Source organism: Callithrix jacchus, chromosome 5, assembly GCF_049354715.1.
Source record: "Callithrix jacchus isolate 240 chromosome 5, calJac240_pri, whole genome shotgun sequence".
NCBI lineage: Eukaryota > Metazoa > Chordata > Mammalia > Primates > Cebidae > Callithrix > Callithrix jacchus.
In genome coordinates this window covers 97672207-97690653 of record NC_133506.1, presented here as the reverse complement: position 1 = coordinate 97690653, position 18447 = coordinate 97672207, and the positions used below count along the sequence as shown (strand labels likewise).

The 18447-nt window shown below is 39.9% G+C and overlaps 1 protein-coding gene across 13 annotated transcripts in view; it reads right to left on the bottom strand.

The window, feature by feature from the left end:
* TADA2A (transcriptional adaptor 2A) overlaps positions 1 to 18447 on the bottom strand; it is a 72386-nt gene that overhangs the window by 32436 nt on the left and 21503 nt on the right. For 6 of the 13 annotated variants that reach the window (XM_078373797.1, XM_035300749.3, XM_078373801.1 and 3 more), the window contains 4 exons: positions 9996 to 10087; positions 7186 to 7343; positions 4931 to 5019; positions 2198 to 2270 (listed from right to left, as the gene is read on the bottom strand). In XM_078373797.1, coding sequence (XP_078229923.1) covers positions 2198 to 2270; positions 4931 to 5019; positions 7186 to 7343; positions 9996 to 10087 — 412 coding nt within the window. Of the gene's footprint in view, positions 1 to 2197; positions 2271 to 4930; positions 5020 to 7185; positions 7344 to 9995; positions 10088 to 14886; positions 14962 to 18447 lie in introns of all 13 variants that reach the window. The other 7 variants (XM_054257032.2, XM_054257037.2, XM_078373796.1 and 4 more) reach the window with 3 other exon arrangements.

Sequence of the window (18447 nt, the reverse complement as noted above, 5' to 3'; positions counted from 1 at the left end):
TTGCTTCGTTTTTTTTAAATCCCCACTTAATCACAAAAAGGACCCCAAGTGCGCTAGAAGGAACTGCAAGCCCTGCTCCCACAAAGAACAAAATTAAATACCGACCATCACTAGTTTTCTTAATAATGTTGAGAAGTATAAATGAAGACCTGGATTAGGCTCCAGAGAAGTGATTCAGCCATGATTAACATTATAGATGTTGACTTTAAAAATTTGTAAAAAAAAAAAAAATAACCAAAATAAAAATAAAAATTTGTTAAAAAAATAAATATATAAGTAAAAATAAAAACCAGGGAGGAGGAGGAGGAAAAACAGTAACAAAATTTTAAAAATTTGTTTTAAGGGCTTTTTTTTTTTTTTTTAGAGACAGGGTCTCACTGTGTTGTCCAGACTGGTCATGAACTCCCTGCCTCAAGAGATCATCCAGCCTTGGCCTCCCAAAGTGCTGGGATTACAGGTGTGAGCCACCATGCCCAGCCAAAATTTTCGTGTTTTTGAACAGTATCTAAAAGAATTATATTTATGAAGCTTCCCCTTTTGCATAGAGTAGTCTGGCTTTCTATAAGAAAGACACAAGCCAGAAAACAGTACCATTTTAATTAAAGCTGGTGTGTATGAGAAATACTGAATGGCAGTCTGCATACTGCTTTCAAAGGAAACACCACAAGAGGCTAGAAAAGACAACATGAGTCACTGGGATTGAAAAGAAGAGACTGACATGGAAGACTGAACAAATACAATGGATTTAGTGAATGCTAAAGTAGTTTGCTTTCAAGCTTTCCTCTTTTAGTTCAATCTGCATCACTCTGACTTTCCTTAAAGCTGTGTGGGAGAAGAGGAAGAATAAAATTTTGCAGGGAAAAAAAAAAGCATTGCTCAAGAAATGTGTAGAGAAAAATTTCTTAAGGTAAAATTTTTTATGAGGACTACTACTTTACCTCAGATCTGGTAAAACAAATATCCAGGTAGCTCTTCTACGGACAGAAAAGAATCAAGTTCCCCTTCTAGGGACAGTGTACCAGTTCATGCAACACAAAAACTTGATTTATAATTTAACAAGCATTCTACTTTATGTCCTCCTGGGATGTAAATTTAACAGAAATAATGATGTTGTTGGGGAAATACAGATTCCAACAGAGGATTACTGATCTGCATATTCAATTCTGAACTGAAATTAAAAAAAAAGGATTGGGGATTATTATGTAGTATTAGTATATATTAGTATGTAGTTCACTGAAAATGGAAGGAAAAAAGAGGCTTAAAGTCTAACCATCTACTCTTAACAGCCCTGTGGCATTTACCACTTAAGTTTTAGGAAAAGAGTTAACATAAACCCTTAGAGGGCTAAACAAAGATTAGAATTCAGCAGTAATTAGGGCAGGCATGGTGGCTCACGCCTGTAATCCCAGCACTTTGGGAAGCCAAGGCGAGCAGATCACTTGAGGTTAGGAGTTTGAGACCAGCCTGGCCAACATGGCAAAAACCCATCTCTAATAAAAATACAAAAATTTGTTGAGTATGGCAGCAGACACCTGTAATCCCAGCTACTAGAGAAGCTGAGGAAGGAGAATCTCTTGAACCTGGGAGGCGGAGGTTGCAGTGAGCCAGAGGTTGCAGTGAGCCAGAGGTTGCAATGAGCCAAGACTGCACCACTGCACTCCAGCCTGGATGACAGAGTGAGACTCTATCTCAAAAAGAAAAAAAAAAGAATTCAGCAGTGTTGAAAATTCAACAGTCCTGAGAAACAAGAAATCCCCCATTTGGGCCTAAAAACTCTTGAGAAATTTCCGTTCTTTTTCTTGCTATGGGAAATTTGGGGTAATAAAATATAGTGAACATTTAATATTAGCAGTTGCTACTGAAGTCCCAAGAATTCAAACTGATTCCCCTCCTTCTAAGAAGGCAAGTGAGGACCATTTAACCAATTACCTTAGTGTAGACTTAAATAAAAGAACGATCACAAAGACCAATGGGTGTTTCCAACTACTATTATATGCTCAATATTTTTACCCTCATCATAAATTTTACTCACTGTGGTCGAAATCCAACAACAGAGTAACTTCAGCAACTTAACCACTAGATTTTTAATTCTGTAAGGGCAGGGGATATGTTTTATTCATCCTTCAATTCCTAGTACCCAAGACAGTGTCATCACATAGTTGGTGCTCAATAAACATTTGACAAAGTAAACTGTTACCATGTAAAATGTCCGAGTCATCTTCAACAAAATCAATGTCTCTCAAGTCCCATTCTGCATAATTGTCAAATTCCTGTTTGGAGGAACAAAAAAATCCCCACCCCAAACCCATCAGCTTTGATTAATGTCTTTATAGTAGACATGCTTTAGAAGTAAACAGAAAATACATAAGCAAACACTTGTTAAAAAAGACTAAATAGGCCAAGCACGGTGGCTCACGCCTATAATCCCAGCACTTTGGGAGGCTGAAGCAGGAGGACTGCAAGGTCAGGAGTTCGAGACCAGCCTGACCAACATGGTAAAACCCCAACTGTACTAAAACTACAAAAAATTAGTCGGTCATGTTGGCACACACCTGTAATCCCAACTACTCAGGAGGCAAAGGCAGGATAATCCCTTGAACCTGGGAGGCGGAGGTTGCAGTAAGCCAAAACAGCAACACTTCACTCCAGCTTGGTGACAGAGTGAGACTTCATCACAAAAAAATAAAAAAAACTAAATAGAGTAAAAGTCCACAATACTGACACAGGTAATAGGAGGTCATGGGAAAAAATCTAAGAGGCTTACAAGCAGTAGTGACAAGAAAAAATTGGAATAGTTATGAGTTTAGGAATAAAGCTAAACATATTGCTCTAAAAACTAAAATTAGTCTGAGCCAGACACAGTGGCATGCACCTGTTAATCCCAGCTATTCAGGAGGTATAGGTGGAAAGTTTACTCGAGACCAGGAGTTCAAGACTGCCTAGAAAATAGAGCAAGATCCTGTCTCTGAGAGAAAGAAAGTCAGTTCATTCCTCAGAATATTTAACTTGATTAGACTTTTAAGTATTTAGGTAAGAAAACTATTTAATAATCTACCTTTTATCTTTTGAGGGGTCTGTTTATTCAGTAATATTACTTATACAGTTCAATGGGTAGATTTTTTCATATTCTATTCAATGAGTATAATGCATGGGTATAGAGTCTACAGGGCAGTTCTTACATTATTACTGGTCACGAACAAAATGCTGACCTGGGTGTCATGAGCAAAACTGCCTGTAGTTTGCTAAACTTTCAAGTTATCTTCAAGATCTTGGACTACTTTTTTTTTGGAGACGAGGTCTCACTCTGTCACTCAGGCTGGAGTGCAGTGCTGTGATCTTGGCTCACTGCAGCCTCAAACCCCCAGGCTCAAGTGATCCTCTTGCCTTAGCCTCTCAAAGCAGTTGGGCCTATAGGCATGTGCCACCATACCCAGGTAATTTTTGGTTTTGGGTTTTTGTTTTTTTTTTTTTTGGTAGAAATGGAATTTTGCCATGTTGCCCAGGCTGGTATCAAACTCTTGAGCTCAAGCAGTCCACCTGCCTCAGCCTCACAAAGTGCTGGGATTTACAGGTGTAAGCCACCACACCTGGCCAAACTATCTTTCAAGTTGTGAATTAGATGATAAATCAAGAGATATGTGGCTACATTCAATGGCTTTTAATTTCATGGCTTCTTTATATTTCATCATTCTTTATATACCTGTGGATATATGACAGGAGTCAGTAAACTACTATCCGGTCTACTGCCTGTTTTTGTACATAAAGTTTTACTGGAACACAGGCAGACTCATTTTTCTTGGATTATCCCATGCTGCTTTAGCACAATGATGACAAAGTATAGTTACAACAGAAACTTTATAGCATACAAAACCTAAAATATTTACTACCTGGCTTTTAATAAAAAAAAAGTCTGCCAACCCCTGATACAGTACAATCTTGAAAGCTCCTAGGTGTACAAGAACCAGACTACATAAATTTCATATCTAAGACAGTGGAAGCCAGCACTGATGCAACTTAAGAAATGGGTTTTTACCAAAAAAAAAAAAAAAACAAAACAAAACAAAAAAGAAATGGGTTTTCTTGGAGGTTTTTTTGGTTTGTTTTTTGGAGACAGGGTCTTGCTCTGTTGCCTAGGGTACAGTTTAGTGGAATGATCACCACTCACTGCAGCCTCAACCTCCCAGGTTCAAGTGATCCTCCTATCTCAGCCTCCCAAGTAGTTGGGACTACAGGCATGCACCACCATGGCAAGCTAATTTTTTATTTGTAGAGACAGGGTCTTACTATGTTGCCCACACTGGTCTCGAACTCCTGGACTCAAACAATCCTCCATTCTCAGCTCCCAAAGTGTTGGGATTACAGGTGTGAGCCACTGTGCTATACCCAACAGAAACAGGGTTTTTAAAATTTTGTTTTGTTTTGAGATGGAGTCTCACTCTGTTGCCTGGCTGGATTGCAGTGGCTGCAATCTCGGCTTACTGCAAGCTCCGCCTCCTGCGTTCAAGTGATTCTCCTGCCTCAGCCTCCCGAGTAGTTAGGACTACAGGCATGCACTACCATGTCTAGCTAATTCTTGTATTTTTAGTAGTGACGGGGTTTCACCATGTTGGCCAGGATGGTCTCGATCTCTTGATCTCGTGATCTGCCCTCCTTGGCCTCCCAAAGTGCTGGGATTACAGGCATTAGCCACTATGGCCGGCCCAGAAACAGGTTTTTTGTTTAAAGAACTTTTACTGTTCCATATGTGAAAATGTTTACAAATGAGAAAAGGCACTCACATAAGAAAATGTGGCTGTCTAAAGGCCCTATAAATTACAGTACTTTGAAAAAAATCTCCTTTTAGTTGTATGGAATCTATGGTGAGATGGAAGGCTCATGAGGAATAGAAACAAGTTTTTCCTACTTTGTGCTAAAAACACATTTCTCCTACCTCAATGAAATCTGCTCGAGCTGGCATGTACCCGGCCATGTCCCGAGAAAGCAAGGAGTCAAAGGTAGGTCGGGGAGGGTCATCTGTAGCTGGAAGAATTTAGAAGTTTTCTAAGTTAACTAATACAATATTGGCATGAAAAAAAAAACATAAAAATAGTCCAATAACAAATAAAACTTAAAATGGTTTTTCTAAACGGAAATGCGAAAAAGATTAAGTATTATGGGAACAGATTTTTTAAAAAGAAAAACTAAGACTCAGGCAATCCTTTAAGTAAATATAGATAAATTTCTTCTGATTTCTGTTTACCTAAAATGAAAGGTAACCATGGCTTTTTTCTTTTAATATTACAGAACCTAAATATTTACCCTGTTAGCTTCAGCTCCCTTCCCCCTTAGGACTAATCTCAATTTATAAAACTCATCCAACTGAGAGGCAAAAAGAAAAAAAAAAAAAAACCCAAAAGGGATAAAAAAACAAACACTGGAATTGGAAGTTAGTTCGAATTAAGTCCCAGCTGTAATACACACTAGTCCCATGACCCTGCACAAACTAACCTCTCTGAATTGGTTTCCTAGTGTGTAAAACAAAAGCACTTGCTCTGCCCATCTCACTGGGTTGCTGTTGGGAAACAAATGGTCTAATGGATTTGAGAACAAAATGCTAACATCAAAGTGCTATCCAAATAGGAGGTATCAGCTGGGCGTGGCTCATACGTGTAATCCCAGCACTTTGGGAGGCTGAGGTGGGCAGATCACCTGAGGTCAGGAGTTTGAGACCAGCCTAGTTAACATGGCAGAACCCCGTCTCTACTAAAAACACAAAAAATTAGCCAGCTGTGATGGCATGCACCTGTGGTACCAGCTATTCGGGAGGCCGAGGCACAAGAATTGCTTGAACCCAGGAGGTGGAGGCTGCAGTGAGTAGAGGTTGCACTCACTGCAACCTCTCAAAAAAAGAAGGGAGGTATCACCAGCCTTTAAGTTAGTCAACTATAAAACTGTTTCTAGAGGGTATGAGGAAAGAGAAAAGGGAAGGGAAACCATTTTTTTTTTTTTTTGAGACAGAGTTTCGCTATTGTTACCCAGGCAGGAGTGCAATGGCGCGATCTTGGCTCACTACAACCTCTGCCTCCTGGGTTCAAGCAATTCTCCTGCCTCAGCCTCCCAAGTAGCTGGGACTACAGGCATGCGCCACCATGCCCAGCTAATTTATTGTATTTTTAGTAGAGACGGGGTTTCACCATGTTGACCAGGATGGTCTCGATCTTTTGACCTTGTGATCCACCCGCCTTGGCCTCCCAAAGTGCTGGGATTACAGGCTTGAGCCACCGCGCCTGCTGGGAAACCATTCTTATCTCATTACTTGTGCCCTGGGAGTCATTCAGGAAAGATGGTCATTTATAATTCATCGTGTTTTTGGTTATATTTTATTAAGAGACCCACGAGATTAAAAAGTTGGCCATCACTGACTGCCACAACCAAGTGAACATAAATAACAAATTGCTTCTTGGGAGCGACACTGGGGCAATTAATAATAATGAGTCAAATACTGTATTCTCTAAGTAACTCGTATGTATGATTATAAACTCTTCAAAGGGATTACAAAACAACTTGTACTCACAGCAGCACAGAAACAGTATTCCCTTTTTGACACCTTATTTTACAAAAGAAAGCACTGACATTAACTGATATGTTCAAAGGACTCGTGGTACGTGGAACTACACATTGCCTTCAAGCACCCTGATGTCCTGTATAGCACTCTTGACCCTTAGAATATGTTCCTTCCTTGCCACATTATCATCCTGATTCTTTTTTTTTTTTTTTTTTTTGAAATGGAGTTTCACTCTGTCACCCAGGCTGGAGTGCAGTGGCGTGATCTTGGCTCACTGCAACCTCTGCCTCCCTACTTCAAGTGATTCTCCCGCCTCAGCCTCCTGAGTAGCTAGGATTACAGTTGTGTGCTGCCATGCCCGGCTAACTTTTAGTAGAGACATAGTTTCGTCATGTAGGCCAGGCAGGTCTTGAACTCCTGACCTCAAGTGATCCGCCTGCCCTAGCCTCCTAAAGTGCTGGGATTACAGGCATGTGCCACTGCGCCAGGCCAATCCTAATGCTTAACAGTTGCCATACTAACTCCTCCTATCTTCCATGATATCATTAATTGTCCAAGTCATCAAATCACTGTTTATCTGCTACTGAAACAAGGCCCCAGGATGAGCTAAGTGTCTCTTATCAAGACAGGGAGGCACTTACAGTGAAATGGAATGGCTGTGTCAGCAGTTTTTGCTTCCTCTGCTTGTTTCAGGTTCAGCAGGGTAGACGCAAACAGAGGGTTATTGATGAAATGCTTCATATAGTGCTTCTCACACTCCTCCTTGGTCTTGGTGCACATTTGATTGGCTACATCCTGCCTAGAGGATTGTTAGGAAAAAGAGACAAGAAAGTAGTACTCTCATTTATACGTAATAGTAAAAGCATCATTTGCTCTTTCAATATTTTAAGACATATCCATATAATGACTGCACTCTGCTATTTCTAAACTGGTATCATGAAACTATCAGCAGAATAATGAGACAAATATAAGACTAGATTGGTGTAATCTGATGTTCCAAATCTTGCTAGTCTGAGACACAGAAATAATGACTAAGAAGTCCTTTCCTTTCCACTTAAAGAAAGATGACAGGAAAACCTGTAAATTCTCCTGTGAGCTAGGCCCTAGAGAAATAATTGCTGTAAATAATAAGAAGTGACTTCAGAACATTCAAAATATACAGAAATATAATTTTATTTTGCATAATATGTTATGGTTTACAAAACACTCATGTAAACATTTCTTTACTACTGCTGTGAGATGCCAGACACTGAGCTAAAAATATTCACAACAGAATTTAAGTTAAAGCTGGTATTAAATTTGTGGTATGGGTATTGTTATTAACTCAATTTCAAATAAGAAAAAATTAGGTTCAAGAGAATTAATAAACTTGCTTAAGAATCTGGTCAGGCACAGTGGTGCACACCTGTTATCCCAGTACTTTGGGAGGCCAAGATGAGAGGAAGGCTTGAACCCAGGAGTTCAAGACCAGCCTGGGAAACATGGTAAAATCTTATCTCAACAAAAAATACAAAAATTAGCTGGGGATGGCTGCACGTGCCTGTAGTCCTAGCTACTCGGAAGCCTGAGTGGGGAGCATTACTTGAGCCCAGAAGGTCAAAGATGCAGTGAGTTGAGATCATGCCCTGTAGTCCAGCCTGAGGGATAGAGGAAGATTCTGTCTTTAAATAATAATAAAATTTTAAAATTAGCTGAGAATGGTGGCACACACCTATTGTTCCAACTTCTTGGGAGTCTGAGGAGAAGATCCCTTAAGCCCAGGAGTTCAGAGTTACAGTGAGCTGTGATCGCACCACTGCATTTCAGCCTGGGTGATAAAGTGAGACTGTCTCAATTTAATTAATAATTAAAAAAAATAAAAAATAAAAAAAGCCCTGACTTGAACCAAGGTAATGGAGAGGTAGAGGTGGAAGTCCTCTCCTCAAGGTCTCTTTTCCACAGCACTTCACTTGTCCTCCTCTAAGGCATCACTGTATTCTGTTTTGTGTACTTCAATCACTTGTACAGATATTCTGAGTCCCCTGCTAAACTATAAGCTTCCTGAAGGCAGAATGCATCTCATAATTCTTAGCTCTAGCCCACTCATTGCCAAATTTAGTGCTTTACCCACAGTGGGTAGAGAAGCTATGTTTTTTTTGTATTCTTTGTTAGGAGGACAGACAGAGAAGATTAGCGTATTTTAGAGATGATGGTAAGCAAAACTTTAAAAACTAGGCCAAAGATGACTAGCAAGCTCCTCACAAGTGATTACTTTTCTACCTCCTTTGGTATTCCTCATTGTACACAATATTTTATGATGCTTAATAAATACTGAATGAATGAATACAAGCAAAATGTGAACTAAATTCAGGTCTCCTTTTTCAGGTCCTTGGACTTCAGGGAGGCAGCAGAGTTTATTCTGATGAACACCAAGAAAGATTATATACACTACCAAGTCAGGACAGGGAGGACCTAATTAAGAGTCCTTCAATAATAAGCAATGCAATTATGAGAAATCATTTGAACCCCCTAGACTTCAGATAATATGTGACAAAATATATTCAATAATGCCTCTACTATCTAGTTCATAAAATAAAATCATCCATATCAAAGTGTTCCCAAAGGTAAAAACTAAAGTGGTGGTATTATTATTAAGTGGTGCTGCCCCCTAAGGCAAAAGCGATGAGTGCTGTTCAATTCAGCCAGTCTTGGACTAAGGCAGGAAAGCTAAAAACACAGAATGTTATCAGAAAGTCTGTGAAACTTCAATCTTAGGTATGACCATCTAGCTAAAGTCCAATTCACTTAAATGACTAGGGCATCTATAACCAACAAAAATGCATAAAATCAGAAGGGAGCAATAACTAACGAAACTAAACTTCCCTACTATTCAGAAAGGAATAATCAATCTTTTCATTGTTGATACATCAAAAGTGGTTCAGTTACGGACCACTAAACATCCCATATAAGGCCAGGCTCAGTGGTTCAAGCCTGTAATCCCAGCGCTTTGGGAGGCCAAGGCGGGCGGATCACGAGGTCAAGAGATCGAGACCATCCTGGCCAACATGGTGAAACCCCATCTCTACTAAAAATACAAAAAATTAGCTGGGCGTGGTGGCATGCACCTGTAGTCCTAGCTACTCGGGAGGCTGAGGCAGGAGAATTGCTTGAACCCGGGAGGCGAAGGTTGCAGTGAGCCGAGACTGTGCCACTGCACTCCAGCCTGGTGCCTGGCGACAGTGAGACTGTCTCAAAAAAAAAACATAAAAAACAAAAAAACATCCCATATTCTTGTGACCATTTTGGCACTGGAAAAATAATGCACAAAAGGGGACAAACTTGTCTCTAAATCATGGGTTGATAAGAAAGCAATATATACTTTCTCTTCCTGAGGTTCCTTCCTTTACTCTTCAACAACAGCTGCTTTTCTGAGCCCACTAGGGCAGGACAACTCTTAACATGAAGTTCTTACCAATTTCCAAAGCCACAGTCCATCACAGCTTCTAAAAGGGCCATTTCTTCTTGAGCAGTCCAGCTGGGATCAAGGACAGGAAAATCTGAGGTCTAAGGAGAAAAAAGTTTTTGCTTAAGAACAGAGATAAAAATGGAATCTAGGGGCCAGGCATGGTGGCTCATGCCTATAATCCCAGCACTTTGGAAGGCCAAGACAGGCAGTTCACTTGAGGTCAGGAGTTCGAGACCAGTCTGGCCAATATGGTGAAACCTCATCTCTACTAAAAATAAAAAACATAGTCGAGCATGTAGTCCCAGCTACTCTGGAGGCTGAGGCAGAATCACTTGAACCCGGGAAACAGAGCGTGCAGTGAGCTAAGATTCTACCACTGCACTTCAGCCTGGGCGTCGCGAGACTCCATCTCAAAAATAAAAACTAAAAAAGGAATCTAGGAACTTCAGCTGTAATACTAGTTTTTGGTTGAATGATGAGAGATACCTAAAGTACATTCTTATTAGTTGTCCACCTCTCCCACCCATTTCCACCATTAGCTAGAAGGGCCTCCATATCACCTATAAATGCCATGCAATTCATGCAGATATATATATATACACATTTTTAAACTTAACACAGAGGTAGAGATAAGTATTTTAGTATGTTCCCATTTAGCTAAGAGGAAAATACAAATAGGTATGTATTTTTTTAAATAGAAGATTAAACCGCCGGGCGCGGTGGCTCACGCCTGTAATCCCAGCACTTTGGGAGGCCGAGGCAGGTGGATCACGAGGTCAAGAGATCAAGACCATCTTGGTCAACATGGTGAAACCCCGTCTCTACTAAAAATACAAAAAATTAGCTGGGCATGATGGCGCGTGCCTGTAATCCCAGCTACTCAGGAGGCTAAGGCAGGAGAATTGCCTGAATCCAGGAGGTGGAGATTGCGGTGAGCTGAGATCATGCCATTGCACTCCAGCCTGGGTAACAAGAGCAAAACTCCGTCTCAAAAAAAAAAAAAAAAGAATAAAGTACACATTTTTTTTTTTTTTAAAAAGGTTACCTATGGGGAGGAAGAAAGAGAACAGGGTAGAAAGAAGAAGGATAGAAGCCAGACTTTTCTGATTATTCCTTGCTTGTAGATTTGACTTTAAAAACATAAATAGTGTAATATTAAACTTTAGGCTGGGCTCAGTGGCTCATGCGCCTCTAATCCCAGGACTTTGGGAGGCCAAGGCAGGTGGATCTCCTGAGGTCTGGAATTCAAGAAGAGGCTGGCCAACCCCATTTCTACTAAAAATACAAAAATTAGCCAGGTGTGGTGGCACATACCTGTAGTTCCAGCTACTTGGGAGGCTGAGGCAGGAGAACTGCTTACACCCCAGAAGGCAGAGGTTGCAGTGAGCCAAGATTATACCACTGCCCTCCAGCATGGGCAACAGAGCGAGACTCTGTCCCAAAAAATGAAAATAAAAATAAATTTCAAAATCTTAAGAATAAAACACAAAATGTAACAAACTTGGAAATCAATTTGAAGGCATAAACACACAGAAAGGAATTATTTCAAGTGATTTTGAAACACTGTAATTTTACTAAATATCCCTAAGTAGGATATACCTCAAAAACAAAAGAAATTGCCAAATCTTAAATCATTCTTTAGTATTGACAGTTATTTTGAGATTACTGTATGTGTATATGTTATGAGGTAAATCAAATAAATAATTACGTTGATTAGTGTTATTCAAGTGTAATTTTTGACTTGGAGAAAAAAAAAGTCTAGCTGTAAGATCTGTGAGGTTATACAAAAACCTTGTAGTTGGCCAGGCATGGTAGCTCATGCCTGTAATCAGAGCATTTTGGGAGCCCTAGGTGGTGGATTTCTTTGAGCTCAGAGGTTTGAGACCAGCCTGGGCAACAGAGTGAAACCCCCATCTCTACAAAAACTACAAAAATTAGCTGGGAGTGCTGGCCCATACCTGTGGTCCCAGCACTTTGGGAGACCTGGGTGGGTGGACTGCTTGAGCTCAGGAGTTCAAGACCAGCCTGGGCAACATGGCAAAACCCTGTCTCTACATAAACTACAAAAATTAGCTTGGCATGGTGGTGTGCGCCAGTGGTTCCAGCTACTTGCAGGCTGAGGCAGAAGGATGTCTTGAACCCAGGAGGTAGAGTCTGCAGTGAGTCGAGACTGTACCACTACACTCCAGCCTGGGCAAGAAACTCTGTCTCAAAAAAAAGCAAAAAGAAAACCCTTGTAGTCTTATATTTAAATTTAAACTTTTATTATGAACTCACTCATAATTTCCTAACACTGTTCATTGAAAAAGTCTAGAAAAAATGACCAACCCAGTAGCAATGAGCACTTCTACTACCCAGTTTGTAGTCTTTAAATACTATTCCAACTAAAAGGAACCAGGACTCGTTAAAGAAAAAGCTAATTTCAGTTCTGGGTCAGGAAATGTACAAGACCAGACTAGAACATTCTGTCATATTGAAAAAGCAAAGCTCTTCTTTTTTTTGAGACAAAGTTTCGCACTTGTTGCCCAGTCTGGAGAGCAATGGGGCTGCAACCTCCGCCTCCCAGGTTGAAGCGTTTCTCCTGCCTCAGCCTCCCAAGTAGCTGGGATTATAGGTATGCACCACCACGCCCAGCTAATTTTGTATTTTTAGTAGAGACAGGGTTTCTCCATGTTGGTCAGGCTGGTCTTGAACTCCTGACCTCAGGGGATCCACCCTCAGCCTCCCAAAGTGCTGGGATTACAGGCGTGACCCACCGCGCCCAGCAGCAAAGAAGCTCTTAAAGACTATAAAGGTCATATCAAAAAGATTCAGAAGTTAACTTACAGAGGCTCCTGTTACCTAAAAATGAAGTATTTTGAGCATCGATAAGGATAATAATCACAAAGGATTGAAACACACCAAATATTTTAAATATGTGGAGGATGCTAAGGAGCCAATGCATATTCTCAAACATAGTAAATAATGGGAAGTAATCACCATTTATCTTTCCTTTCCTGTACAAATTTCATTCAGAGGGACCACATAACAACAAGAAATTTCTAACTCATAAATTAAAATGGGTGATAGAATTAAAAGATTAATGTTTGCAATCCTTGGTGAATGAGCAGATCCAGATAATGATCCTAAAAGAATCTGAAGTAGTCATTAAATGTAACTACTAATTTATAGGAAACACACTAGACAGAGGAACACATTAATCAACAAAATCCAGACTGTACTAACATCTGTAACACAAACAATCCAGTTTTTACAAATCAAACAAATAATAAGAAATGAGAGAGAAAAGCTTCCAAACTGCTGAACATCTGGAGGGTGTGTACCTAGAGAGGACAGGAAAGCTCCGTGCCCCTTTCCACACACACCCTGCATCATGCATCTCTTGTGTCTGGCTGCTCATTTTTTAACATCACCAGTGTTAATCTGATACGATAAAATGAGAAGGCACTTCAACTCTGTGATCTTCCACCTAAACACCTATAATCCAAATTTAATCATGATAAAATATCAAACCTATGAAGATAAAATTGAGAGACACTGTACAAAATACACTTCAACCTGTCAAGGTCACAAACAACGAAAACCTAAGAAACTGTCACAGATTGGAGAAAACGTTATGACTAAATGCAATGTGGGATCCCCAACTGGATACTAGAACAGTAAAGGACATTTGGGAAAATCCAGAGAAACCTGAGTAAAATCTATAGTTTTTGCAATGTCAGTAAACCTAAAACTGGCTGGGCACGATGGCTCACATCTATAATCTAGCACTTTGGGAGGCTAAGGTGGGCAGATCTTGTGAGTCCAAGAGTTTCAGACCAGCCTGGACAACACTGGAAAACTCCATCTCTATTTTTCTATATATTTAAGAAAATAAAATTTTAAAAATACAAAAAATTATTCCAAAATAAGACCAAAAAAAAAAAAAAAAAGAAAGAAAGAAAGAAATGAGAGAAAGGGAGGGAAAACCCATACAGAAAATATGTAAGAGGCAACCAACTGGAAAACTAGAATGTATGAATCTTACTTGTTTCTGAATTAAACAAACTCCAAAAAGTTAAAAAAAAAAACTTATAATACCACACTACACTGACTAAAATAGCTAAAATGAAGGAAACTGACAATGTCAAATGTTGGCAAGCACATGAAGCAATCAGAACTCTCATATATTGTCAACAGAGGTGTAAAATGATACAACTGCTTTGGAAACCTTGTCAATCATTTCTTTTTTTCTTTTCTTTAAGATAGGGTTTCACCATATTGGTCAGGCTGGTCTCGAACTCCTGACCTCAGGTTATCCACCCACCTCAGCCTCCCAAAGTGCTGGGATTACAGGAGTGAGCCACACTGCCCAAAAAACAATGAAAACATATGTGCATAGAAAGCTTTATACAGGAATATTCATTGCAGCTTTAATCACAATAGCCCAAACCTGGGCAAGGCCCAGGTGTCCATCAAAGGGAGAATGGATAAAAAAACTGTTACATTCATACAACAGAATATTACTCAGTAATGCAAAGAAATGGGTAGTAGCAAATGTACTAGTTAACACACACAACATGAATAAAACTCAAAAACATGCTGAGTGAAAGAAACCAGAAACAACAAAAGTATACATACAGTATGATTCCATTTATATGCAGTTCTAGAATATGCAAAACCAATCTATGCTGTTAAAAAAAAAAAAATCAGGCCAGCCATGGTGGCTCACGCCTGTAATCCCAGCACTTTGGGATGCCGAGGCGGCCAGATCACCTGAGGTCAGGAGTTCGAGATCAGCCTAGCCAATATGGTAAAATCCCATCTCTACTAAAAATACCAAAAATTAGCCAGGCGTAATGGCGGACACCTTTAATCCCAGCCACTCAGGAGTCTGAGAAAGAAGAATCACTTGAACCTGTGAGGCAGAGGTTGTCATGAGCTGAGATCGCGCCATTGCACTCCAGCCTGGGCAACAAGAGCAAAACTCCACCTCAAAAAAAAAAAAAAAAAAAATCAGAACAGTGATTGTTTCAGGTGAAAAGGGCAGCAGGGGTTTTAGATATTAAGCCTTTATGAAATAACTGGGGGAATGCGAAAAATGACTAGATTTACTTAGAGACCTAATGAAACAAAGATGAAATAATATGCTGTCTAGGGTATTTGCTTCAAAATAATCTAGAAAGATTATGGTTTAGATGAAGTAAGATTGGCCATGAGTCAATAATTTTAAGAGCTAGTGATGGGTAAACAGAAATTTATTACCACTATGTGGTAGTTGGTTACAATGGTGACCACATTTTCGTTTAAGCACATACTATGAATATGCTTAGCACATGAGGTATTACGAGATCCAAGAGAGAAACTGCAGTGTCTATGTCTATACTAAATGCCTCTTGGGACTTTCAGCCTGAGTACATCATGTGGAACCAAGAGCCACCCTCACTGTGCCTAATCTGAATGCCTGACCCACAGAACTGTGGGAGATAATAAAATGATTATTTTTAAGGATGAGGTTTTGAGATAGCTGTTACATAGCAATAGATAACCAAATATCATTCTCTCTTGTGTGTATCTGAAGTTTTCTATAACAAGTAAAAAAAATAATGACACAAAAGGTCTTCAGATTACACAGGCACTTAGAACTCGTTATACCTTTTGTTAATGACAAAAAAATGTGTTATGATTTGTGAAATTACACTACCAATAAGCAACACATTTTCATCTAAGCATGTACTATGAATATGTCTAGCACATGAGGTATTATAAAATCCAAGAAAGAAATTTCAGAGTCTATGTCTATACTAAATTCATAATCACTCTCAATCCAGCAAGTACAAAAGACATGTAAATGACAACTCACACATTAGTTGAAGAGACTGTTCTTTGTAAAACTGTATTCTAGAATGTTAATTGCTCCTCAAACAACTTTACTCTGAGATAAACAATAAAAACTTTCTACACCACAGACACACCAAAAAAGGCAGTTTTACATAAAGTCTGATTAATATTATTTAACTCCTGGACCAAACCTCAGCCCTTCTGAACCACAATCTCTCACAGCAGAGCCTAGAAATCTACATTTCTAAGAAGCTCCCGGTCGGGCACAGTGGCTCTCACCTGCAATCCCAGCACTTTGGAAGGCCAAGGCGGGTGGATCACCTGAGGTCAGAAGTTCAAGACCAGCCTGCCCAAGGTGGTGAAACCATCTCTACTAAAAATACAAAAAAATTAGCTGGGTGTGGTGATGTATGCCTGTAATCCCAGCTACTGGGGAGGCTGAGGTAGGAAAATTGCTTGAACTTGGGAGGTGGAGGTTGCAGTGAGCTGAGACTGCACCATTGCACTCCAGCCTGGGCAACAAGAGTAAAACTCCGTCTCAAAAAAAAAAAAAATAGAAGCTCTCAGGCAATTCTTAGGTACTAAAGTTTAAGAATCACTGGTATAAAAGGGTGTGGCAGAAACAATTGCCTTGACTTGTTCAAGGTTCTAAGAATTACAAGACAAAAATAGGCATAGAACTCAGAAAATCCTGGTTAACGCGCACCACCTACCACAGCATGAGTAACTCCCAAAAATACAGCACTGTGACATGACAAAAGTACTGAAAAACATTTAAAGTTATCTGAGGCTTCATATGCAAAAAAAAGCTAGTTTTGTGTAGAAAGCTAAAATCTGGTCGTCATTCCTATCGAAAGAAAGAGTCACTGGGAATAAATAAAGTTGGCCACAAAAAGGAAGTATTAGTAACCCCCAAAAGCTCCCCAAATTAAAGGACAGTACTCTGAAATGTGATTGTATGGGTGTTGAATATGTGAGAAAAGGATGATGTAATCAGAACTAAGTGGATTTTAAGTGAAACTTAGTACTTTCAGCATTATGCAGAAGATACAATGCCCAGAATAGCTAAAGAAAGCTTATGGTCAGCTTTCCTACAGTGAATAAGCATGACTACCAACCTACCCAAGTTATACTGAATTATCCCTTAAGGAATTACTTCACAATGTGAATGAATAAATTTGTATTCTGGCTCTAGGTATTCTTGTATTAATTTGAGAAAAATAACCCAGCTTTCTGAAGATCTAATAACCTTGGTGAAATTAAATCCACTTTAAACAGTCTAACCGTTCATTTTGTAATTAAAGGGGGAAAAAAATTATTCCAAGTCTTACAATTACTGAAGCCATTAGTTAAAAGACTGAAATTGTTTAGAGATGGACAGAAGAAGGCTAACTAGTTGGCTCCCAAAAACTCTCACTAACTAGTTCTTTGATCGATTGTGGCCTAGAATCTGACCCTGAATATCATAAGCCCAGAAACACATTTTAATAGGACCCCACCAATAACCAGGCTCAGAGATGCTGAGTCACCCTTTCTAAACTTTTAAGAGATGGAAATAAATATACTACAGTTTTGTAAGAGGCCCAATTCTAAAGATGTTCCCTGGCTGGGTATGGTGGCTCATGTCTATAATTCCAGCACTTTGGGAGGCCAAGGTGGGAAGATCACTTGAGCCCAGGTGTTCGAGACCAGCCTGGGCAACATGAAGAAACCCTGTCTCTATGTTTTTTAATAAATAAATAAAAATAAAGATGTTCCCCTCATCCTAAGATTCCTGTTTTCTGATTATTCCATCAACACTAACCAGGTACTGCTGGGAAATGACTTTACAGATGGAATAAAGATTGACCTTAAAGTAGAGAGATTATCCTGGATTACCCAGATGGGCCCAGTGTAATCCACATGAGGCCTTAAACATAGTTAAGGGCCTGCTGTGGTGACTCACACCTGTAATCCCAGCACTTTGGGAGGTTGAGGGTTGAGGTGGGACGATTGCTTGAGCCCAGGAGTTCAAGACCAGTCTGGGTAACACAAAGAGCCCTGTCTCTACAAAAAAAATTAAAAATTAGCCAGACAATGTGGCTTGTGCCTATAGTCCCAACCAGTCAGGTGGCTGAGGGAGGAGGATAGCTTAAGCCTGGGAGGTCAAGGTTATAGTGAGCTGTGATAGTGCCACTGCTCTTTAGCCTGGATAATAGAGTGAGACCCTGTCTCAAAGTAGAAGAGGAAAGCAGAAGAATCACTCATAACGATTCAGAACAGGAAAGACAAGGCAATAGGAAAGGTCACAGAGATTCCGTGATTTCATCAACAATCTCAAGGACTTCCTGTGCTCCTAGCTTTGAGAATGGAGAAAGGGGGCCAGGAACCAGGGAATGCAGACAGCCTGTGGAAGCAGAGAACATGCCGCCAAAACAGTGGTCTCATTCCTAAAACCTTAAGGCAGTGAATTCTGACAACAACCTTAAAGAACCTAAAAGTGGATTTTCCCTCAAGGCCTCCAGGTGAGAGCCTAGGCTGGCCAACATCTTCCTATCAGCTTTATGGAACGTGCAGCAAACCAGCTGAGCCAGATGATCTTCTGACCCACAGAACTGTGAGACAAATTTGTGTTGTCTTAAGACATCTGATTTTGGGT